Source organism: Cygnus olor, chromosome 9, assembly GCF_009769625.2.
Source record: "Cygnus olor isolate bCygOlo1 chromosome 9, bCygOlo1.pri.v2, whole genome shotgun sequence".
NCBI classification, from domain to species: domain Eukaryota; kingdom Metazoa; phylum Chordata; class Aves; order Anseriformes; family Anatidae; genus Cygnus; species Cygnus olor.
In genome coordinates, this window is record NC_049177.1 from 16,972,703 (window position 1) to 16,992,099 (window position 19,397).

General features: G+C 47.2%; 1 protein-coding gene across 5 annotated transcripts; it reads right to left on the bottom strand.

Annotated features, from left to right (window-relative positions):
• Nucleotides 1-142: 142 nt before the first annotated feature.
• Nucleotides 143-19,338, bottom strand: EIF4E2 (eukaryotic translation initiation factor 4E family member 2). 5 transcript variants are annotated; one of them, XM_040567874.1, is made up of 8 exons: nucleotides 19,167-19,337; nucleotides 18,551-18,665; nucleotides 17,127-17,261; nucleotides 14,672-14,776; nucleotides 11,661-11,813; nucleotides 11,436-11,572; nucleotides 3,233-3,311; nucleotides 143-623 (listed from the first exon to the last, which is right to left on the bottom strand). In XM_040567874.1, exons 1-7 carry the CDS (start codon nucleotides 19,184-19,186, stop codon nucleotides 3,266-3,268), a joined length of 711 nt encoding a protein of 236 aa, XP_040423808.1. In that variant the 5' UTR covers nucleotides 19,187-19,337; the 3' UTR covers nucleotides 143-623; nucleotides 3,233-3,265. The 5 variants fall into 5 exon arrangements, with proteins under 5 accessions (XP_040423808.1, XP_040423806.1, XP_040423810.1 ...); XM_040567872.1 differs by lacking the exon at nucleotides 19,167-19,337 and adding an exon at nucleotides 18,779-18,967; XM_040567876.1 differs by lacking the exon at nucleotides 17,127-17,261 and having other exon boundaries at nucleotides 19,167-19,338.
• Between the last annotated feature and the right edge of the window lie 59 nt (nucleotides 19,339-19,397).

Sequence of the window (19,397 nt, forward strand, 5' to 3'; positions counted from 1 at the left end):
CAGGTCATGAAGGTCATGTAGGTGGGTAGCTCAGGGGAAGTTGCCTTATGGAACCCACAGAAGCAGGCCTATGGTCTTATCACAGACTAGGGAAATACCACCCCACTACTTTTAGACCAAAAAAAAAAAAAAAAGACTGAAAGAAACAAAGAGACCCAATAATTTATTGGCAGAGCTGAAAGTGGGCATTTGAAAACCATGGGGCTGACTCTCAACTGGGAAGCTCCTCCCAGCTGCAGAGAGATTTTTAATACTGGTATCCCTCAGCAAAAGGCTCTGACGTCAAGGCAGAATCCCAGGGATCCTGCATGCCGTGTACAGAAAGAGAGGAAAGTGCTGCAAGATGCGGCCCCAAGGGCACGCTGCTAATTGAAAGGTTGGCCTCCCGCCCCACTGCTAAAAAAGTTTGTGTATGACAAAATCAGCCTCTATTATCATCGCTGCTGGAGGGCTTCAGATGGATCCTTCCTCCAAGGAGGAGTGCGAGAGTGGCCCATGAGTCCCTTCAGAGGTCGGAGGGCACTGGTGGAGACCTCTCAGTGCTTTCGACACGGAGAGAGGAGCTTAGTGCCAACTCTTGTTCTCACAATGTGATTTTTGTGTTTCGAAAGCTTGAATTATCCCTGGAAAACAGAGGGAAAAGAGAGGTTAAAGATATGCACTGTTCAGATCACAGCACCCCAAGGTTCCACCCACCGTGGCTATCAGTGTTGCCATCCCAGCACATCACCCCAAACAATGCTTGTTAAACCTCCTAAGCAGAACTTTCTCACTACAGACTTCCTCCTAAGCCAACCTGCTGCTCCAGAACACCTGAACACAAGATCTTGGTTTGTCCCCATTCAGCAGGGAGAAAAAAAGTGGTATCTCCTGCGGACAAAGCACAACAGGCACTGCAAACTTCCCTGACAGATTCTGGGATTTAAACAATTTGCAAGATCCCTTCCTTCCCAAATGTTTGTCCTCAGGGATTCTGCTTGGAGCAAAAATATACTGGCAGTGAAGCCTTCTCCTGCCTCAATATCTCATAGCTAGTTCCTTTTGTCCCATTATCAACAAGTTTAGGCCTCTGGTCTCTCCTGCCTTTAAAGAATATTTAAATCCAAAGAGGACATTTTCCCAAGTTTAAACGGCAGAGCTTCTTCAGCAGCTTTTACTCACATGAGTAAAGCCATGTGGCTACTGACAAAGAAAGGATTGCTGGTCCACAACCTTCATTTGTGTAGTCTTGCAGCACGTGGCAGCAACTGAAGATGGGGCAGGGTACAGAAACCTGTGTTAATGCTTACTGCTGGCCTGTGAGCAGCAGGAACAGGCAAACCATATTTACTCATTAATAAAAAGGTTGCGTGGTTGTTTTTTTTTATTATTATTATTAAATTTATTTCTTATCCAAAGGCAATTAAACGAGATGACAATTACTTTGAGAGGACAGGTTTGGCGCCCCTTCCCCTAACAGGACAGGACAGTAAGATGCCCAAACCAAACACCTAGGGATAACCCAGCATACATCACGACAAACTGGCAGAGCCGTGTTGAAGAGTGAAGGCAGCTCACAGCTTCAGAAGCAAGGTGCTTTGCAGGACTGTAAAACCCTGTTTCAACCCTTGAGCTAGCTTTGTGTGCTGCTAAAAGCCACGTGGTAGCTGTAACATCACAGTACAGTGCATGCTGGAGCAGCTCCAGGAGGCAAGCTGGAGAGCTGGAGGAGCAGAAGGAAGTCAAAAACACTCTTTAGGAGAGTTAAACAAGTTACTCTGCTATAACATGACAGCAAAAAACCATGCTGGAGGCCATCTGTAGAAGACTGGGGTTCACCTTTGTACTTGCAAGCAAAGCAGGCTGTGCTGCCATCTGGGAACATGATTCAGGATTCATTAACTGGATTCCAGTTAATTTGCAACAGCGATTAGACCTTCCGTCCCATTCAGTACTTTCACCTGTGTCATCTACCTCAGGAGGATGGCACAGTGGTTAGTTCTTTCTTGGGCAGGTTTCTACATCTCCCCTCTTTTCACCCCTATCGTGGTGCCCCGGCCCTCTGCTCACCACTGCTCTCCCTGGTAGGTAACTCACTACAGTTGAGAGCTAAATCAACTCTGTCACTGTTTTCCTATCCCCTTGGCACATGTACTGCCTTCTGAGACTGGTGTTTCGTGAAGTGAGCTTGTTTTCTTTTCTGGAAGGTCACTTGAATGTCCTCTGAACAATAAAAACACTCCTATGTGCCTGTGTAATGTTTTGTAAACATTGATCCTCACAAAAAGCCAAATCTGTGAGGAAAGGTTATTTCATCCATGACTTCCAAGCAAGCCATGAGAGCACTGCTTGCCCAAAGCTGCGGAAGGTTTTGGGAGCAGTGGGATTCCCAGCGGGCCCTCCATGCTCGGCTGTATTGGAGCAGCTACACACCACCAGAGGGTGGGAATTAGGCTGGGGAATGCTTCTTCAAGCAGATTCCTCTACTCTGGCACTCGGCGGTGCAGCAATCCCACTTGGCTACAACTAAACACGACCCCCCTCACCAGGCCTTGTGCTAGTCCTTTTTAAGGAAAGGGCCTGCTGTCTGGGAAGCAGGCGTTAGGGGGGAAAACCAGTCTGAGCTGCAAGGCTCACAACGGCACCCAGCTCACCTTGGCTGTTTTCTCTGCACATGGTCGGTTGCCATTACCAGAAGTAGCAGGTGGTTTCATCTCATTAGCCACAGCATTATTATTTCTAAATACAGTAGCTACTGCGTGTCCTTCCTGAACAAGCTTTTATTGACAGACTAATTTATCCTGCCCCAGCCCACTGTCAGGAGCAGAGGCGTGTATGCCAAGCTCCAGGCGCCTCTCGCGGTGCCCATCACACGGATGTGCTCAGCATTCATTTACCACTCCGTACCTGACAACAGTCAGCCCTAGGCAGCAGACCCAAGCTGAAGACGTACCTCTCAGCCTCCTGGGACTAGGTCTGGGATACAACCGGCTCGCACAGAGGAAGGACACATTAGCAAAACAGCACGCAGCATTGTATCAGAAAATGCTGAGTGAATGCAGACCACTGTGAATGTTGGTGCCTTTGGTTGGGGGAAAAAAAATGTGTTTTGACCTTTAGGAAAGAGCCAGTAGTGGAATGAGCCCACCATCAGGCCCACGAGGCAAGAGGAAAACATGCCAGCCCACGGGAAGAGGGTTGGAAGCTGAGAGGTATGCCATGAAGTCACATAGGAAGAAAGATGAGGCCCTACCCTGCGTGTGACAGAGGGAGGGGGAGCGTTCGATCAGCGGCCACTGCTGTTCACCAGGCCATGAAACTCCTCCCAGGCCCTGGCAAGCCAGAGGGAAAAAAAAATGAAACAAAAAAAACAAAAAAACAGCACTTCAGATCAAAGGCTTCTTAACTTTTAACGAGAGCAGAAACATTCAATGGCGTTTGAAAGGCACTTGTCTTCAGAGAGCAAGGCAATATTCTCTGCTAGCCCTAGTGGATAGAAGCATCCTTAAAACCCAGCCAAACATCTGACAGCGCGAGGCAGCTTTTACGTTCTGCACAGCCATGAAGCGTTCCCACTGGCTGCTGGCGGTACAGCCACATTAATACCCAGAGACAGGTACGACCTTCCCAGTCGCAAATGGAATATCCATTTCCTATCACTGATAAAATAGCCGATGCTACATGTTTCTGGAGGACTGTCACACTTCTTGGCTGGTTGAACCCTGCCAGTTACTGCCCTCATGCTTCACCACGTATCTGAGTACGTAGTAATCCCTCCAACAGGCTCTTCTTTTAATGCCACATGGCTTAGTTATCAGGCCATTCTTCAATCAGGCGGCAGAATCCCATCGTTATTAGAAAGTCTCACTTCCTATTGTAAACCTGCATTGTTAACGACAACCCAATAAAAACACCAGAGCTCTTTGAAACGAAAACGTTTTCAGACGAGTTAGAGGGACGGGCCTAACGCTGCATTCCCTGGTGGAGAATGCTACTGACGGACAAAGCTAGCAGACTGAAAAATTGCTGTCTGTTTTACGAAGGCAGAATGCCGAAAGCCCTCTCAGGGAAAAGATGCTGAGGGTAACGTGAGCATGACTATTATCTTCTGGGATCAGAGACATCAAAGAACCTCATCGTTCTCCAGACCCAGCAAAACAGTGCTGATGCCTACAGCACATGCCAAGCCATTTACCAACCCCAAAGTCCCGTGGAGCGGGAGGGACCTTAAAGGGAACCCAGGTCTGTCATAATCACAAGTTGTCCCGCAGACCTTGTCGCTGGTGCTTTGTTGCAGCTACCTCATACCTTGTTTTTTGCATTACCTCATCAAGTCATCAACACAACAGGAGAATACAGAAACTAATTCTCTATTAGTCAGCATCTGTGCCCAAAACAGACCCACAGGCTCCTACCTGAACCTCACACAGTCAAGCTCCCAGTCAGCATCTGCAAAAGCAACCCAGTTGTCACGTGCTCTTTCCCAGCAAAGTCACAGCCCAAATTAACAGAATATACCAGCAAGTGTGGGCCATGGGTACTCTCAAAGACTGTACACAGCACACAAGCAATCCTGCTGGGAACATAGCAGAGAACGTACAAGCAAGAAGCTTGTCACTGTGATGCCCGTCTTGGATCTATGACACTACCTTCCCATAACGCAGGACAGCAAATCCTTCTTTTGAGGGGATCAAAAACCATCTTCTGAGCACCCATGGGAGCACAAAATCTTTCTGATCTTGAATAGGACAGACAAGTAACAGTCATCCACGGAAGTCCCAAAGCTACTTGGAATCTCTGAGCTGATCCTCAGACACCAACCCTTGAGGCCAAAGAAACGTGAGGGAGAAAGCTGATAGCACAGGGTGCTGTAGATGCTGCAAGAGAGCACACCAGGGACAGCTGTGGGGCACCAGTACAGCAGCCCTCTCTCAACAATCTGCTGGGAAATAGCAGGGCACAATCAAGGGTGAGTAAGTCTGCAGAAAGAGGACTCGCTGAGGCATCTCACAGATGATCGCTGAGGTCAGATCTGCAATGCAGCTTGAACGCCGCTTGGAGGACAGAGACAAAGCCACAGGTGGTTCATTCTAAGCAACACGGCAGCAGAGGAACCTAAATGGGAGCCTTCCCCCCAGGTCTTCCCAGATACAGCCCACCCACAGCACCCTACAAGTTCAAGGAAAACTGCCTGTGTCACCCCGTCAATGCACGGTACCAGACACTGGGGGTACAACTGCCTCCCTCCAGCAGAAAGTTAGGGAAAGACAAACTTTTGACCTGAATTCCTCCTCGCTGCCGAATGCAGGTTGGAAAGCTAGCTACATCTCCAGCCTCGTCTCTACCTTCATGTCTTCCCTTCAGCCTCCCGTGCCTTACATTTCTACCACATTTCCTTCACCCATCATCACATCTTCTCTTTCTTCTCTCACAGTTCTACCCAAATTCATAACTTCTTTTCTCTACAAAAGGGACACAAGGTTATTTGTCAACATAACTGATGATGTACTACCCCTTTCAAACCAAGGAGTCCCCTGTTCCAACATCACATAACATCACGCACATAGTCCTTCAGCTGCCAAGTCCTTCTCGCAGACAGAGAAAAAGATCTCCTAGCCAAGAATTTTTAAGTTTGGACCCTCATACATATTATAGCACTAATTATTCCAACTATCTGCTGACTTGACTGAAAAAATCCACTAAGATGTGTCTGCCCTAATGTACCTAAACTATGCTAGCGGAGCAAACTGCTCTCCATTTCGTACCGAACAAGGCTGCCAGTTAATTTCATCTGGCAGAATCTTTATGGCCTGTGATGTGCCAAAGGCACGGTGCCAGAGAGTCTAAGAGGTTATTTTTATGTATAGACATTTTTAGTACCTCGGTGCTATACTGTCTGTGCAGCGATCAGATACTCAGTGAATTGATCCCCAACACTTAGGTTATTCCCATTGAACAGATGGGAAATGGAAACATTAGCAGGCTAAATAAAGCCAGCCAGAGCTGGTCCTCCACACTCATTCCTGACCCACAACTGGTGAAACGTCCCACTTTCTCCCCCACTACCTGGGGTCAGGATGCAAGCAGGGCTCCCTTTATCCTCAGCAAGTTGGAGGGAAAAAAAAAAAAACGCAAAAAGGAGCCACCATCAGAGCAAAAAGAGGAAGAGCAGCCACAGCAGCTTCAAGGGAGTTTCCAAATCACTATTGTGCAAGAAGCGCCGGCAGTTCTCTCCACACCACCCTCAAAGTCCTAGCAGTTCCCCTCGGTATTTTTCTGTACGGCCCTGCCTCCCTTCCATCTGCTTCCGCAGCTAAAAACAGAGGTGGAGAGCTTATAGCACACGCTACCTTCACGACACTCACCAGAGACCGTCCCTCTCCCAGTGCTCTTCAGAGTGCTTAAAGGTTTGTCCAAAGCCACCAGGAACTTTATGAAAAGCCTACAGACCAGCAGCTTTAAAAAAAATCTCAGATATTCTTGTAGCCTGAAATAATCCTTTCCTATATCTGGCAGTATCTGTAGCACAGGCCAAGAGGGAAGCCATCACGGCTTTGAAATGAACACATCTGAACTGACCTCCTTGAAAAGGACTGTGAAATAGATTATAGTGGCTTCTTTGGTAAGAGACAGGCCATCAAGATATGGGAACCTCTTACAAAGTCAGACCTTTCTAAATAAAATATACAAAGGGGACAAAGAACAAGTCAGCGAACCCATCATTTCAAAGCCCAAGTCTAAGGAAGTGCTCTTAGACTTACAGCACCTGGAAGTGTTACTGGAACTGGAGAAAGGAGCAATAAACAAATTAAGCCAGTGTTGCAGGGCCTCAGATCTGGAACCTCACCACCCTCCTCTAGCTTTTATTCCTGTTCTCAGACTGGGTGGAACGAGGGTGAAGCAACACAGCTCTCTACAGCTGGCAAGACCCAGGGCAACCTGCCCTCCCACCGACAGGCATCAGCGTTACGGGCCCCACGTGCAAACCATGTAACTTTAAACAAGGTTAACCCTGCACACACCATCTAAAAAGCCAAAGCCAAAGATGGTACAAACAGGACAGCAGCACTGAAGAGTATCAACTCCTAATGTCCTTGGAAATCAGCAAGCAAACGAAAACCAGCGCTACAAAAACATAACAGAGTTAACATAATAATCAGAGCACTGGCTGAACTCTGATGCAACAAAGGAGACTTCTCCCCAGCACGCCACCTCCAGCTTACTGTCTCAGCAACACTGACCTTGCCAAACACTCACCACTTCCACGAGGATTTCTCTTGTCATATTTCCCTCGGATTCAAGACCTCATTCCCTGCCTCCACTTTTTATTTTTGGCACGAGAACACTGCCCCTGCACTCTTCTTGCAGTGCATACCCTTTCTCCCTCCTTAGGATATCTCCTTGTTTCCTAGCCGAAATATAGTCCAAGGCTGTTTCCTCCAACTGCCTGCAGTGAAGCAAACCCAGTGCCAGCCCTATTAAGATCAACTATTCTTCTCATTTACTCGAGCCGTCCCATTAGTTATCAGTGGTGACTTTGAAAGGAAGGGAGAGTTTTATACGCTGCTCAGCTCTCACTGCAGCAGGCACTTACAAATAACTGAAGCTTTGTTTTCAGAAAAAGCAGCCTTGCTTTAGAGCTGACAGGACGATCCATAAAGTCACACAGCGACCAAAATGCTTCCGACCCAGCCAGCTCAGTGGAAGCTAGCAGCATGGCCACACAGTGAAGGTCTGGTCTCCTCTGTCACACGAAGCAGCGCTGCTGAACTTGTCTGGGACTCCTGGATGGTAATGCAGGTGGGAGCTCTCAGCACAGGAGATGGCCGCTGACCACACAGCAGCACAGAAAAAAAAAAAAAAGGCTGATAACCCCAGGCAGAGCAAAGGTGTATGCAAGACAGCCAAGCCCTTTACACTACACCCCTGAAAAAAAACTGAAATCAAACCTTACAGCGATCATTTCCCCACCACCACACTCCCAACTGCAGTTCACTCACTACAAACACCTGAATATTTGACGTGGCTTCACTGAGACATGAGTAGGCTGTGGTCAGCAACACTGCGCTCAAAAAAAAAAAAAAAAACAAACCAACAACAGTACCCCTCGTATGACAGCAAAACAGACTTTTTCTTCTTTTTTTCCTTAATTTCGAACCACAGAGAGTACTGCTGTCTGTAACCTGCTGGACACTGTCACCGCCAAGGTTAACAACACTGATGAGCAGAAACTATTAAGTGGCTCACTTCAGGTGAGTGCACCTCTTCATCCACCTCTGAGAGAACAAAGAAGTGCTTTCTCCCCAGCTACTGAAACAAGGTAGCCCAAAAAATGTCACACGGGTTCTTTTCAGGCCCTCAGCACTGTAACGCCTAAGGTACTATAAATCCCCTGGAATTAAGCAGAGTCCAACAGATTGCTCTAGCTCCTCTAGCAAGATTGGAAATTAATACAGACTAGGCTGACCCTTCCACTTGCTGGGATTTAGGCAGCTTGTCAATATTGCAAGCAAGAGAAAGGACGAACATGGGAAAATTGCAATGAAAGATCTGCTTATCTAGCTAAATGCACAAGCCCCACCGCTGAGAGCTGAAGGGACGGAATGCAGAATAGGTCCTTGGAATAGCTGTGAAGCAACAGATACTTTTCAAAAGCAGCTTGGCAGCACCACCGCCTTCTGAAACAAAGGGGGCTGCAGCCTCACTGACAACTCATGAAAAATGGTGTCTAAAAATGAGTTAATATGAAATGCAACATCACAAAAGGAATATATAAAACCTGAAACACAGTGCTCAGGTTCCACAGCGAGGGGCATGCTACCAATTTCTACAGAAGCATTCATTTACAGTGTGTCAAAAGCTAATCCAGGTCAATTCACTACCTAGAAGTCAAGGTTTTGAGAAACGCCTGTTCTTTTCTTGCTAAGCGTGCTCCCTTCCCTGAAGCACAATCAATGCCAATCAAACCCTGCACATGAGCAGAGCTCTAGTGGAGAGATGCAGCCCATACAAATGAAAAATGCCACGAGCCCCCCTAGAAAGGCAGCCCTGACAAAGCCTACAGCACAGCTCTTCCATTAGAGCCTTTCATAAAACACAGCCAGAGTGTGAATATAGAGTGCTGGCTAGAAAGCCCTCCTGAGTCATAAATCACATGGTACATGCACAGCATAAGTGGAGTTTATTCATGACGGACAGTATTTCAACAGGGCTTGATAGATGGGCAAGGAAAAGGAGCCAGACTTTATGGAGGATAGAACTAGTTACACGAGAGATTCTTCATTAGTGAGAAAACCTTAATGATGTGAGGCTCAGCCAAGCAGAGGCAGACTGAAAGCTGGGGCTGTCCTGCTCTTCTCTGGCAACAAAGCAGGCACCATCACCGCCCCGCTGCCACTGCAGCCGGCTGCCTGCAGCTCCTCCCTCCGTGCTAGAGCTGGTACCAGGCGAGAAAAGCACAAGAAGTCGGTCCGTGCACCACTACACAAACCCCACTGACAAGCAGCTCTGCTCTGAATTACACCAGTGCCATTAGGAGATGTGGGACAGCACTGAAATCAGACTGCTGCAGCTCAAGCGAGGCCGTGGAAAGAAGGGCTCTCGTGATACCCGACACGACGGAAGGTTAATTGCTCAGACCTGCTTCGCTAGGACACCATCAAACCAAACTTCTCCCTATCACTCCTGCCCACAGAAGAGTAAGTGGGAGACAAGTCAGCCTGCTATTTAACAACTGTTCCCGACTGTAATCTGAACTACTAAGCCTGGCTCCTCCGACACCTGTTGCTCTTGGACAAGCTTCTCTTGCACCATACATCAGAAGAGTAAAATGAAACTTTGATGCTATGCAGCAAGAGAGGGCAGCAAACACGGTCTGTTACGCTATTGTAGGGAAATAAGACCACGAGGCTGGATGCACCACTCAAGGACTGGCACCTCCCAGAGCAAAACCAGTTACCAACATGGTGATAGCAGCGTTCTGTGGCTTCATAGGACGTGCTGGTGGGGAGAGCTTATTAAGGAAAGGCCACATCACTTCCATTCTAAACTTGCCACGTGAAGAAACATCACAGCTAGAACACAGCTTTCCGTACAGAGTCAGGGAGAACAGAAACATCTCCCCTCTTACACCACAAAGCCACATTACCACAGGCTGCAGCCTGCTGCTGCTGAACAGAAGTAAAATATCCTGGAATGTGTCCACATGAGCACTTTGCTATCTCCTAACACAGACAGACAGCTGATAGTGCCCTCTCGTGGCAGTAAGTGCGTGAGAAATGTTACCGGCAAAATCACGAGTAGATTTCAGCAGAAGTGGGAACTTTCAGAAACCAAAAAGCTGCCTGGAAAAGACTCCGTTAATAATAATAATTTCCCCTTCCCTTCTCTTTCCCACACACACAGGCAGGAGGCCCGTGTGGAGCACCAGAAGCCTAAAGGCACTTTAAACAGACCTGCGTGTTCTTGCTAGTGACCCGCACTCAAAACTGGATGCAACCAGAAGCTAGCTTTCTGCTAAAACCAGGACAGAGCTCACCAAACTCTTCAGTACGCTGTCAAGGAAGGTGTTTATGTGGTAAGGACAAGCTAACATAACGAAAATAGGTCATGAAAGGTACTTGGACCTTGATTAAGGGTTGGATTAGAAAGCTCGCTGCTCTATCAATGTCTTATTAATTTGTTTCACTTCTTGTTCTGAGTGCACCAAGTGTTAATTTAATCAATATGACCTAATTGGTGTATTGGTTCGTAATATACTTAGGAAAAAAATTACATTATTCACCTATAACTAATACCTATATATACAATTCTTTGTCACGTTGTGGGAATAAAAGTCACCCTGAATGGCCTAGTATGGTAAGCTGTAATAGGTTTATTTAAAAATACAGCTGTCCTCTCTGTGTACCATGATCTTCTAGTCTTGTTAAAGAGCCTCTGTCACCAGGGCCTGGAAGACTTAATATACGACGTTTATTATGATTAGAAATCATTTGTACAGCACTGTAAATTCACACAGCACTTTCCCAAGAACATTTATAAGTCTAATGGCACCATAAATCCCTTTAGCTTCCGCACTTTATTCCCCTGAATCTCTATTTATTCAAATGATCTCGTCCCCGCCACTGCATGCGTCTTTGAATGCATCAAGCCACAGCCCCACACTGGGCTGCCCATCTCCCAAGTGACAGGCTGGGTGGATCGCTAACAAAACCCAGCACTAAACACTTAAAAAGAATAAGGTCTTACTATTAGAACCAGATGTCCCTGAAAACAACACAATAACGATACAGGTATTTGGTTCTCAAAGCGTACTGGCAACAATTGCTGCTGTTTGTCTTGCTGTTTGCAGCGAACACAACGCACGCGAGCACTCCCCTCGATTCTTGCGCCCTGCATTAAACTGCTCAAGCACGCATGCAACCAGCAGCGGGCCCTCCCCCTGCCACCGCACGTACTTGATGCTATCGGTGTGTGTTTTATATTCCATGATGGTGTTGGGAGGTAGGTTGAGCACTCTTCGTAACGTGTCACGTATCCGGGCTGTCGTGGCCTGGTCGCTGGCTGTCTTGTTCCATATCGAGATAATATCCTCCTACAGAACAGGACGTAAGGGGTAAGCAGATGGTGCTTTTTGTAGCCCTGCCAAATGGAAGCATAGGCCAGTGCTCAGAGCAGCTTACCTGGAATCGGACAGAGACGACTGCCCCACAGATTTCTTCCCCCACCATAAACTGTTCTCCCAACATCGCCAGAATGAGGTTCTCCCAGCACCGCGATGCTAAGCCCTTTCGCAGACGGATAATCCATTTACCACCATTTTTGTTGGCATCGTCCTAGGAAGACGGGCAAGAAATCGATTTGTTTCCCTCCAGCAATTTTTCTGCTTCCCACAAGACAGCAGAGCCACTGACAGGAGCACATATTGATTGGGTGGGGCACCAGGGGCTGCTATTTGGAGGTAGTTTCAAGCAAAGGCATTTCACTTCTCCCCCATACCAGCAGAGAAAGAGGGATGCCACTTACTTTGAATAAAAAGCATTTGAAACAATGACACTCAGCATTTCAGAGGAAGCCCTATACACTGAAGACTTGAGCTCTAGTGTTTTGATCCCACTAGCAAAGGCTACACCAGCCTATCGATCTGCATGCAGAACCAGAAGCAAGAACCCTAAAACTATTCCTAAATCCTAGCCTAATTCCTACTTTGCCTAATCCGCTGTATATGTAGTTCTGCTTGTAAAAGATGAAAAATCCTTCATCACAGAACACAGAAGGCAGGAAAACAGTTTGAAAAGTGAAAAGTGAAAGCAACTGAAAAGTTGAAAAGCATTTTCCTTCAGCTTTTCCAGGAATGGGCTCACGATTTGTGTTAACACAAAGACCAGTCCTTTCTCTAGGAGCCACTGACATTATCACACATAGAGCTGAATGTTTGATCCAGTCTGTGTTGACCCGAGGAAATACCCAAAAATCAGAGGAGAGAAGAAAGGAAATACTTATGCTAAGCACCCAGTCTGTCACCTCAATACTGCGATTCCATATGTTGAACTGAAACCTGCTACAGACTCCCCTGCTTCAGAGAACACACGCCTACATCCGACAGCAGTTCATCCTCGGTGCAGAATGCTCACTGTGGCATTCCCTTGTACGACACTGTAGCTAGGAAATCTTACAAGGTGAGAGGGGAACAAATTCCATCCAAAGCCAAAGAGAGAAGTAGGAACTAGTCTAAGAGGTGGCAGTTAGGAAGGGAAAGAGAAGAGAGGTCTAGTACAGAAACAGAGAGGAACGGAGAACTCAGGGGGAGCTATAAAACACAGGACATCCTTGGCCAAATCACTTGCAACTCCCTCTGGGTCACACCTAGTAGATGCTAGGCAATGCAGCCCAATCCATCTTCATGTAACAAAGCTCGCTTTATTTTAGCCTTAAAGCTACTTTAGGGCTTCAAAAAACTAAACACTGTGTGCTCTCAGAGACAGCAAGTGCTAATGAAGCAGTCCTGAGCAAACTTGGAAACGGCAGCATAACAGCCACATTCACCAGCCCCCCAGTTTTCATGTATGTGCTGAAGCCCGTGCTGAAAGGGGGAGGTGTCAGCTCCAGACAAACCTCACAGCATGACAGCAGCCACATGCAAGGTGAAAAATCCCAATCAGCACAAATCCTAGGAATGTGGCATTCTCCTATGAAACACAAAATGCTTTTTGACTAAGCATCCTTGTTTTCCATGCTGTAAACATTCCACTTTAAGAATTAAGTTGTCTACACCTCAGCCTTTATAAGCAAAGAGTTGAGTTTAGCTCCTCAAATGTTCCACACTGCCTAATGGGGATCAGAAAATAAAGTGGTATTGCTCAAAATACTTCAAATGTGGTTTAAGCAGGTTCAAGGCTAGAAAGAGAACAGTGATTGGGAGGCAGATGCTGTATTGTGTGTTTTATGGTTATCATTAGTTTTCTTTCAGGTTAAACAAGCTTCGGTTCAGTCAAGCATTTGATTTCCCTTTACCAGAATAATAATGATCTGCAGCCCAGAAAATCACAAGGGAACATTATGCTTACTGCTTCTGACTTTACCCAGAAAAGGCACAGATGGATCCTGAAAAAGATCAGAGCTACATGCACATATATGTGCTTACGGAAATTGCAGCATGTAAGGATTAATTTGAAAGAGAAAGGAACATAAACAAAGCCCTGCAAAGCAAGCAGCGAAGAGAAGGGCAGCAGCAAGGGTCCTCTTCTACAAATACAAGGAGGCATCATGGCCAGAAGTAAAGTAACAAAGAACCTCTCCCACCCCGTACTTAAAATGGCTACAGGGAAATGCTTTATAGAAATTCTGTTAACTTGTGGCCTCTCTGGCTGACACATTACGAGAGCAGCTAGCTCCCTAGGAGCCCAACGAGGGTTAAGCGTTTTATATAAATTGTATTTGCGGTAACTGGCTATAAAGCACCTTGCTTAAAATAATTGCCAACTAGGGTCACATAAATTTCTCAGGACCAAGCAGCATAATTAGGTACTGCAAAGCAACACACAAAATTCTCATACTGCGAATGGTATTGGTCAGTGCTGGAAGCCGGCTAGGAACTGGAAAAATGATTTGCTGGGCAAAAATGTATTTTTACGTCTTTTTTTAACAGATTTGGACAGGAATGAACACAAGCGAACCGAGTACCTTGGAAAGAAAAAAAAGCAAATGAAGGGCTAAGTCTTCTTCCCACCTCCAGCTCTGTACAGCTGTAGGCTTTTAACCACGTGCCTCTTTCTTCCTTGTCTGAAAAAGGAGGTTTGGTTTCCATCTTTGTTGAACCCTACTTACAGGGGTTGAGCCCTTTTAGAGAAAAGCCCCACAGTGCTGTCGTTGGATAAAGCTATAACAAAGAGCAAATGTCAACATGTAGGAGGCACAGAGGTTTGTTGGTGTCCCCTTCGCTGGGCTCCAGGCAACGCTGTCCAGAGGTGCTCCAGCCCCACTGCTAGCAACGCTCTGCATCTGCTCCCTCCTCTGCCAGAGGATCACAGGACTACCGGGTTACAAGGGACAGGCTTCTGAGAACAAGTGTACAGGAAACCCAGACAAAAGGGCTGCACCCAAGAGAAGCCTGGAGACTTCACTTTAGTGACAAGAGTCCATTGTAGAAGCACTCTGGAAAAATACCGAGGCAGAAATGAGAGTTCCAACTCACCTCCCACATGGGTTTGATCCCCTCTTTGAAAAGGTGGAAGTCACTGTGGCCTGTCAGGTCCCCAGGACGTACCATGTGACTGTAAAACCGCCAGAACTGCTCCACCTGCAATGACACAGACCACACAATGAGGCTGCCCAAACAGATCAGAGCCAAGACTCCTACAGAAACAGGCTTCCCCTTCTATACCAGCTAGCCAGAGCCACCTTCCCTCTTCTACCTTCTTGGCACAAGGGTGGTGGTTAGGATACCCACAAGGCAGCAGTAGGATCAGAGCCTGGTTGCCTGTTTCTGACTGGCTCTATCAGCAGATGACCACTGGAAATATTCAACAAGTACCTGCAAAAAATACTTGGTGTTTGTCCGAAGAAATCTAGGCTAAGATAACATCTGCTCTAGACAACAGTTGCCAGACATTTCTTGTAAATGCTAACGCCCAAACTTTTATTTAGTGGACGTGTGTCAAGAGCATCAAATAAAGCCAAGCCTCCCTATACAAGACCACATCATCCCTGCATCAACCACTGCTCGCTGCACAAGCCTCCAAAGGAGACATATTTTGTATTGATTTTACTGTGTCCAGGTTTTAAGACAACAGAGGCATTCTGGTGCTGTCTTAAAACCTTAAGGCACCACTCAGAGCTTTTATTTAAATTTTTATTTCCCTTTACAACCTGCTATGGTAGACTTTGACCACTTGAAAAACACCAGTTTCCATCATGGCAGCCCCTGCGTCTACTTCAGTCTGGTGTGAATTTTTAATTCGTAAAAATAAAATATTTATCCTTTGAGATTCTCTGAAAGGATCTTAGGGAGGCTGGATCTTTAAAACAAAACAAGGCACTAGAAGAGGTTATACTAATTTCCACATTTGAAGAGAACTCTACTCAGTAAGACAATAGCTATTAAGCAGATCAGCAGCGAAGCAGGAGAGGTTAGACACCATCCCAAGTACTTTATCAGAGACCTTGATGACTTGGTCAGCCCTTGGAATTCTGCTCCAACCTCCGATCTCTGCCACACAAGCAGGAATTTGCTTTTATAGCCAATATAATTATGAAACAAAACTAAGGTGGGGTCAGAAGCAATTTATTTTTGTTAGATACATCCAAACGCAGTGTGGAAATCAAATTCTTACACTAAGTGCATATGCCCTCTAGTGGTTAGCACTTAAAAGCTTTTAGAGCTTTCTACTAAAAAGCAAAGAATAAACCCAAACCTAGATTTTGGCTCAGACAATTCTTCCTGCAGCTTGTTCTCTGTCTTTAACAGAATTTGGAAACAAACACATTAGCAGATCTTCTGGCCAACACCCTTCCATCCTAGCTGAACTCAATTCTTTGCAAAAAAGAGTAGACAACGGAACATGTGAAGTTCTTCCTCTAAGGAGCTATTAAGTCTACACCGATTTAATAGACTGAAAAATTATTGCCAGATCACCACACAGTAGCCAAAAGTACTTGATCACACAGGGGAATAGGAACAGTAGCTCCCCATGACCCAACATGCTCAGAGCTATTCCTCCCACCCTTACCCTGCGTGGCTGCAGTAACACAACCAAGCTGCCTAGACAGGCATATTTTTGCAGCCTCCGGAAGAGATGAAAGGGTATTTTTGTATTCTTTTATTTTACAAATTCCCACATGGCAGCAGATAGTTTTACTGGTGGGAAGAACTCACATTTGCATGGGCCTTTGAAAAATCTGGGGAAACGACTAGATTAAAAACAAACAAACAAAGCAACCACCAGCCAGCAAACTTCCCGGCCGTGAGAATGGTTTTGTTTGTGGTGTCTGTAACACCGAGGACCTATTTTACTTGTGTACCCTGGCATCTTAATGATGGTTTTACACTGCCAGTACCGTGAAACAACCCAACACTGCCCGCCCTTCCAGCACTTCCTTCATTCTAGGAATAAACAACCGTAAACAGTGAAAGGGAAAAGGGAGAGGAGCTTGGTTTTTAACTACTTCACTGCAACACCAAACTGCACCTCACTCATCACTTCCAGAAGGGCAACAGATACCAGGCCAACAGCTGCTTGCATATACAGCACACCCGATGCCTGTTCATTATTCTTTGTGATGGAAACACTTGGCACAGCATCGGGGAGGACCGTACAGCCTGCCTCACAGCTACCCAGCATCCAGAAGAGCTGTTGCTTTCTTCTCTTGCTTACCTGTCAAGTTCTGCTGCAGCTAGCAGACTGAAGCTACGTGTGACTTCTTTTTATTTCTATTATTAATATTCCAGCTGTCTAGCACAGGGCAGAGAACTGCTTAGGACTCGTCCCATGCTGTACGTGGTTCAAGAACTCACCTGTAAGTCACGGCACATCACACTCAGCTCTGTTCCTGACAGCAGAAGCACAGCGTCCACGTGCACACACTCAGCAAGCCAGCGACGATGGCCACATCACGCTCACGAGACACAAGCACAACGGGGATATACTCACTGAGGCAAAGGTGCCAATCTGTTTGATGTTCTGTTCGTAACTCTGCGAGCTGGTAGGCCTCCCAGGTGTTCGTCTGGAGTACCAGAACGTGTAATTATACTGCAAGGGGTGCTCAGCTGGCCCTGGGACAACTGCCTGCAGAACAGAAAACCTTGCTTATCCCTTATAAACTCCTCAAGAGCAGGAATGGAAATAATTATATTCGCAGCATCAGAAGTCCACATGTTCCTGCCCTCACGGATTATAAAACAAACATCTGATCCTTATTTTCACAGGAAAAAAAAAAATACCATCTCTGTTAGTTGTCTGACATGGACCATTAGGCTAACAGCAGCTGACTATTCCAAAGAATATTAGAAATTTGCAGTGCAGGGGTGGCTAAGGAAATAATAACATGCTCAGGGAAGTGTCACAAAAAAAGCAACCCTCGTGAGAGCTAAAAGGAAAATTTAGTGATGCTGTTTCTAATAGTTAACTGTGATTGTCGCCAAAAAAAAAAGACCAACTAAAAATGGCAATACAAGAATTTAACTTTTCTAAATTAAGAAGTCATTCATCTCTGGGAAGATTAAAACTCATTTATGCTAAGCCATGATTCAAAAGCAATTACAACTCTTTGGTGACAACAACTCCCTTAAGCAACCAACACCCCGCCACTCCAGGAGGATTAGTCTGTCTCAGAACTTGTTATGTCAGCTTCGGCAGAACCCATCACTAGCAGTCAGCCGAGAGGTTTTTTCAATTTCCAAAACATCCATTTCCAGTTAAAAAAATCTTCTAATACACATAAAAGAGGCTAACAAGAACTCACTAGCTAAGAGTCAAAACTGACAGGGAAAAAAAGCCTCAAAGCCCTCATCTTGTGTCACTAGAAAGTGCTGCAGGAGCAACTAGGGCTTAAGTCTCTATTCTCTTCTGGACTACAGTAAGTTTATAACGATTGTATTACTTCAGACATGACAATATTAAGTACAAGATTAAAAAAACAACATGTATATCCACCTTCTTAACAAAGCTACACAACACTCACAGAGATCACATCTTGAATTATTTCATCAGTGGCACAAACTCAGCTTGGTAAACCAACTGCAAGCCACCACTCCTCTGTCAATCTGTCCTTCCCACATCCTCTTCCAAAATTTCTTTTTTGGGGGGAAAACAAAGCTTTACTCTCGTTTCTATTCAAAAGCTTGGCTGTGCCTAGCTGCAACTGTGAATGGAGCATTCTCCCCTCAGATTACATACCTTCGAAAGCTGCATCGAATTATCCAAATGCTAACGCAGCCCCTCAGCTGTCATTAGCACAGTAACAGCACGTGAACTGGCCACAGATCTTTAAGACACCTTCTTTATCCCAGAACTGAGGGCTCTCCAGCACTCCCACCTCACGCCCTACTGAGGGAAAGCAGGTGCCAGCACCTTACCTTCCTCTTGGTAGTACTCTGTGGTTTCTCTCGGTCGTTCTTTTCCTTCTCACTGTCTTTCTGTGTGTTATTCTCCTCGTTCTGGTCATGGTCTCCACTATCATCATCTTTCAATCTGGCAAGGAGAAGGAACACAGAAATCAGGCGCCACACCTCGCAGTCCAGAATTTCTACGCCAAACCCAGCGGCCCGTGCTCCCGAGCTCCCACACGGTCCGAGGTTACAAACCTCCACCTGACAGCCCACGCGGCGAGCACCACACGCGGCATTCCGCACGCCCAGCGCCTGTGGCGGCCACCCCAGGCACACGCGAGGGCCAGAAGGCAGCTCCCTGCCCCCCAGCACCTCACAGGCGCGGCCCCTTCCCCGCTGAGGGCCGCAGAAGCCGAGCGAGAAGCGGGGAGGGCCGCCCCGCCACAACCGGGGGCTGCAGCGGCCGGGCCCGGGCCCGCTCCCCGGGGCCAGGCGGGAGCCCCCGAGCCGGGCCGGGGCTTTGCGGGCCCGGTGACTCGTGGCCAGGCCCGGAGCGGTCCCGGAGCGGCCCCGGGCGGCGGAGGGGGGCCGCGGGCAGGGTCCGGTGCCGTCAGGCCCGGGGCAGGCCGCGCCGCCGACTCACGCGTCGAATTTGTTGTTCATCGTCGCTCGCTGCCGCCACCTCCGTCCGCTCCGCCACTTCCGCCCCGCCGGGTCCGCCGCCCAAAGCCTTCCGCCGCTTCCGGCCGCGAGCCCCTCTTCGCCGCCGCCGCCGCCGCTTCGCTACCCCCCCCCCCTCCCCTCTTCGCCCCGGCACCGTGAGCGCGGCGAGCGTCGGAAGCGGAAAAGCGACGCACCCGGCCGCCATCTTGTG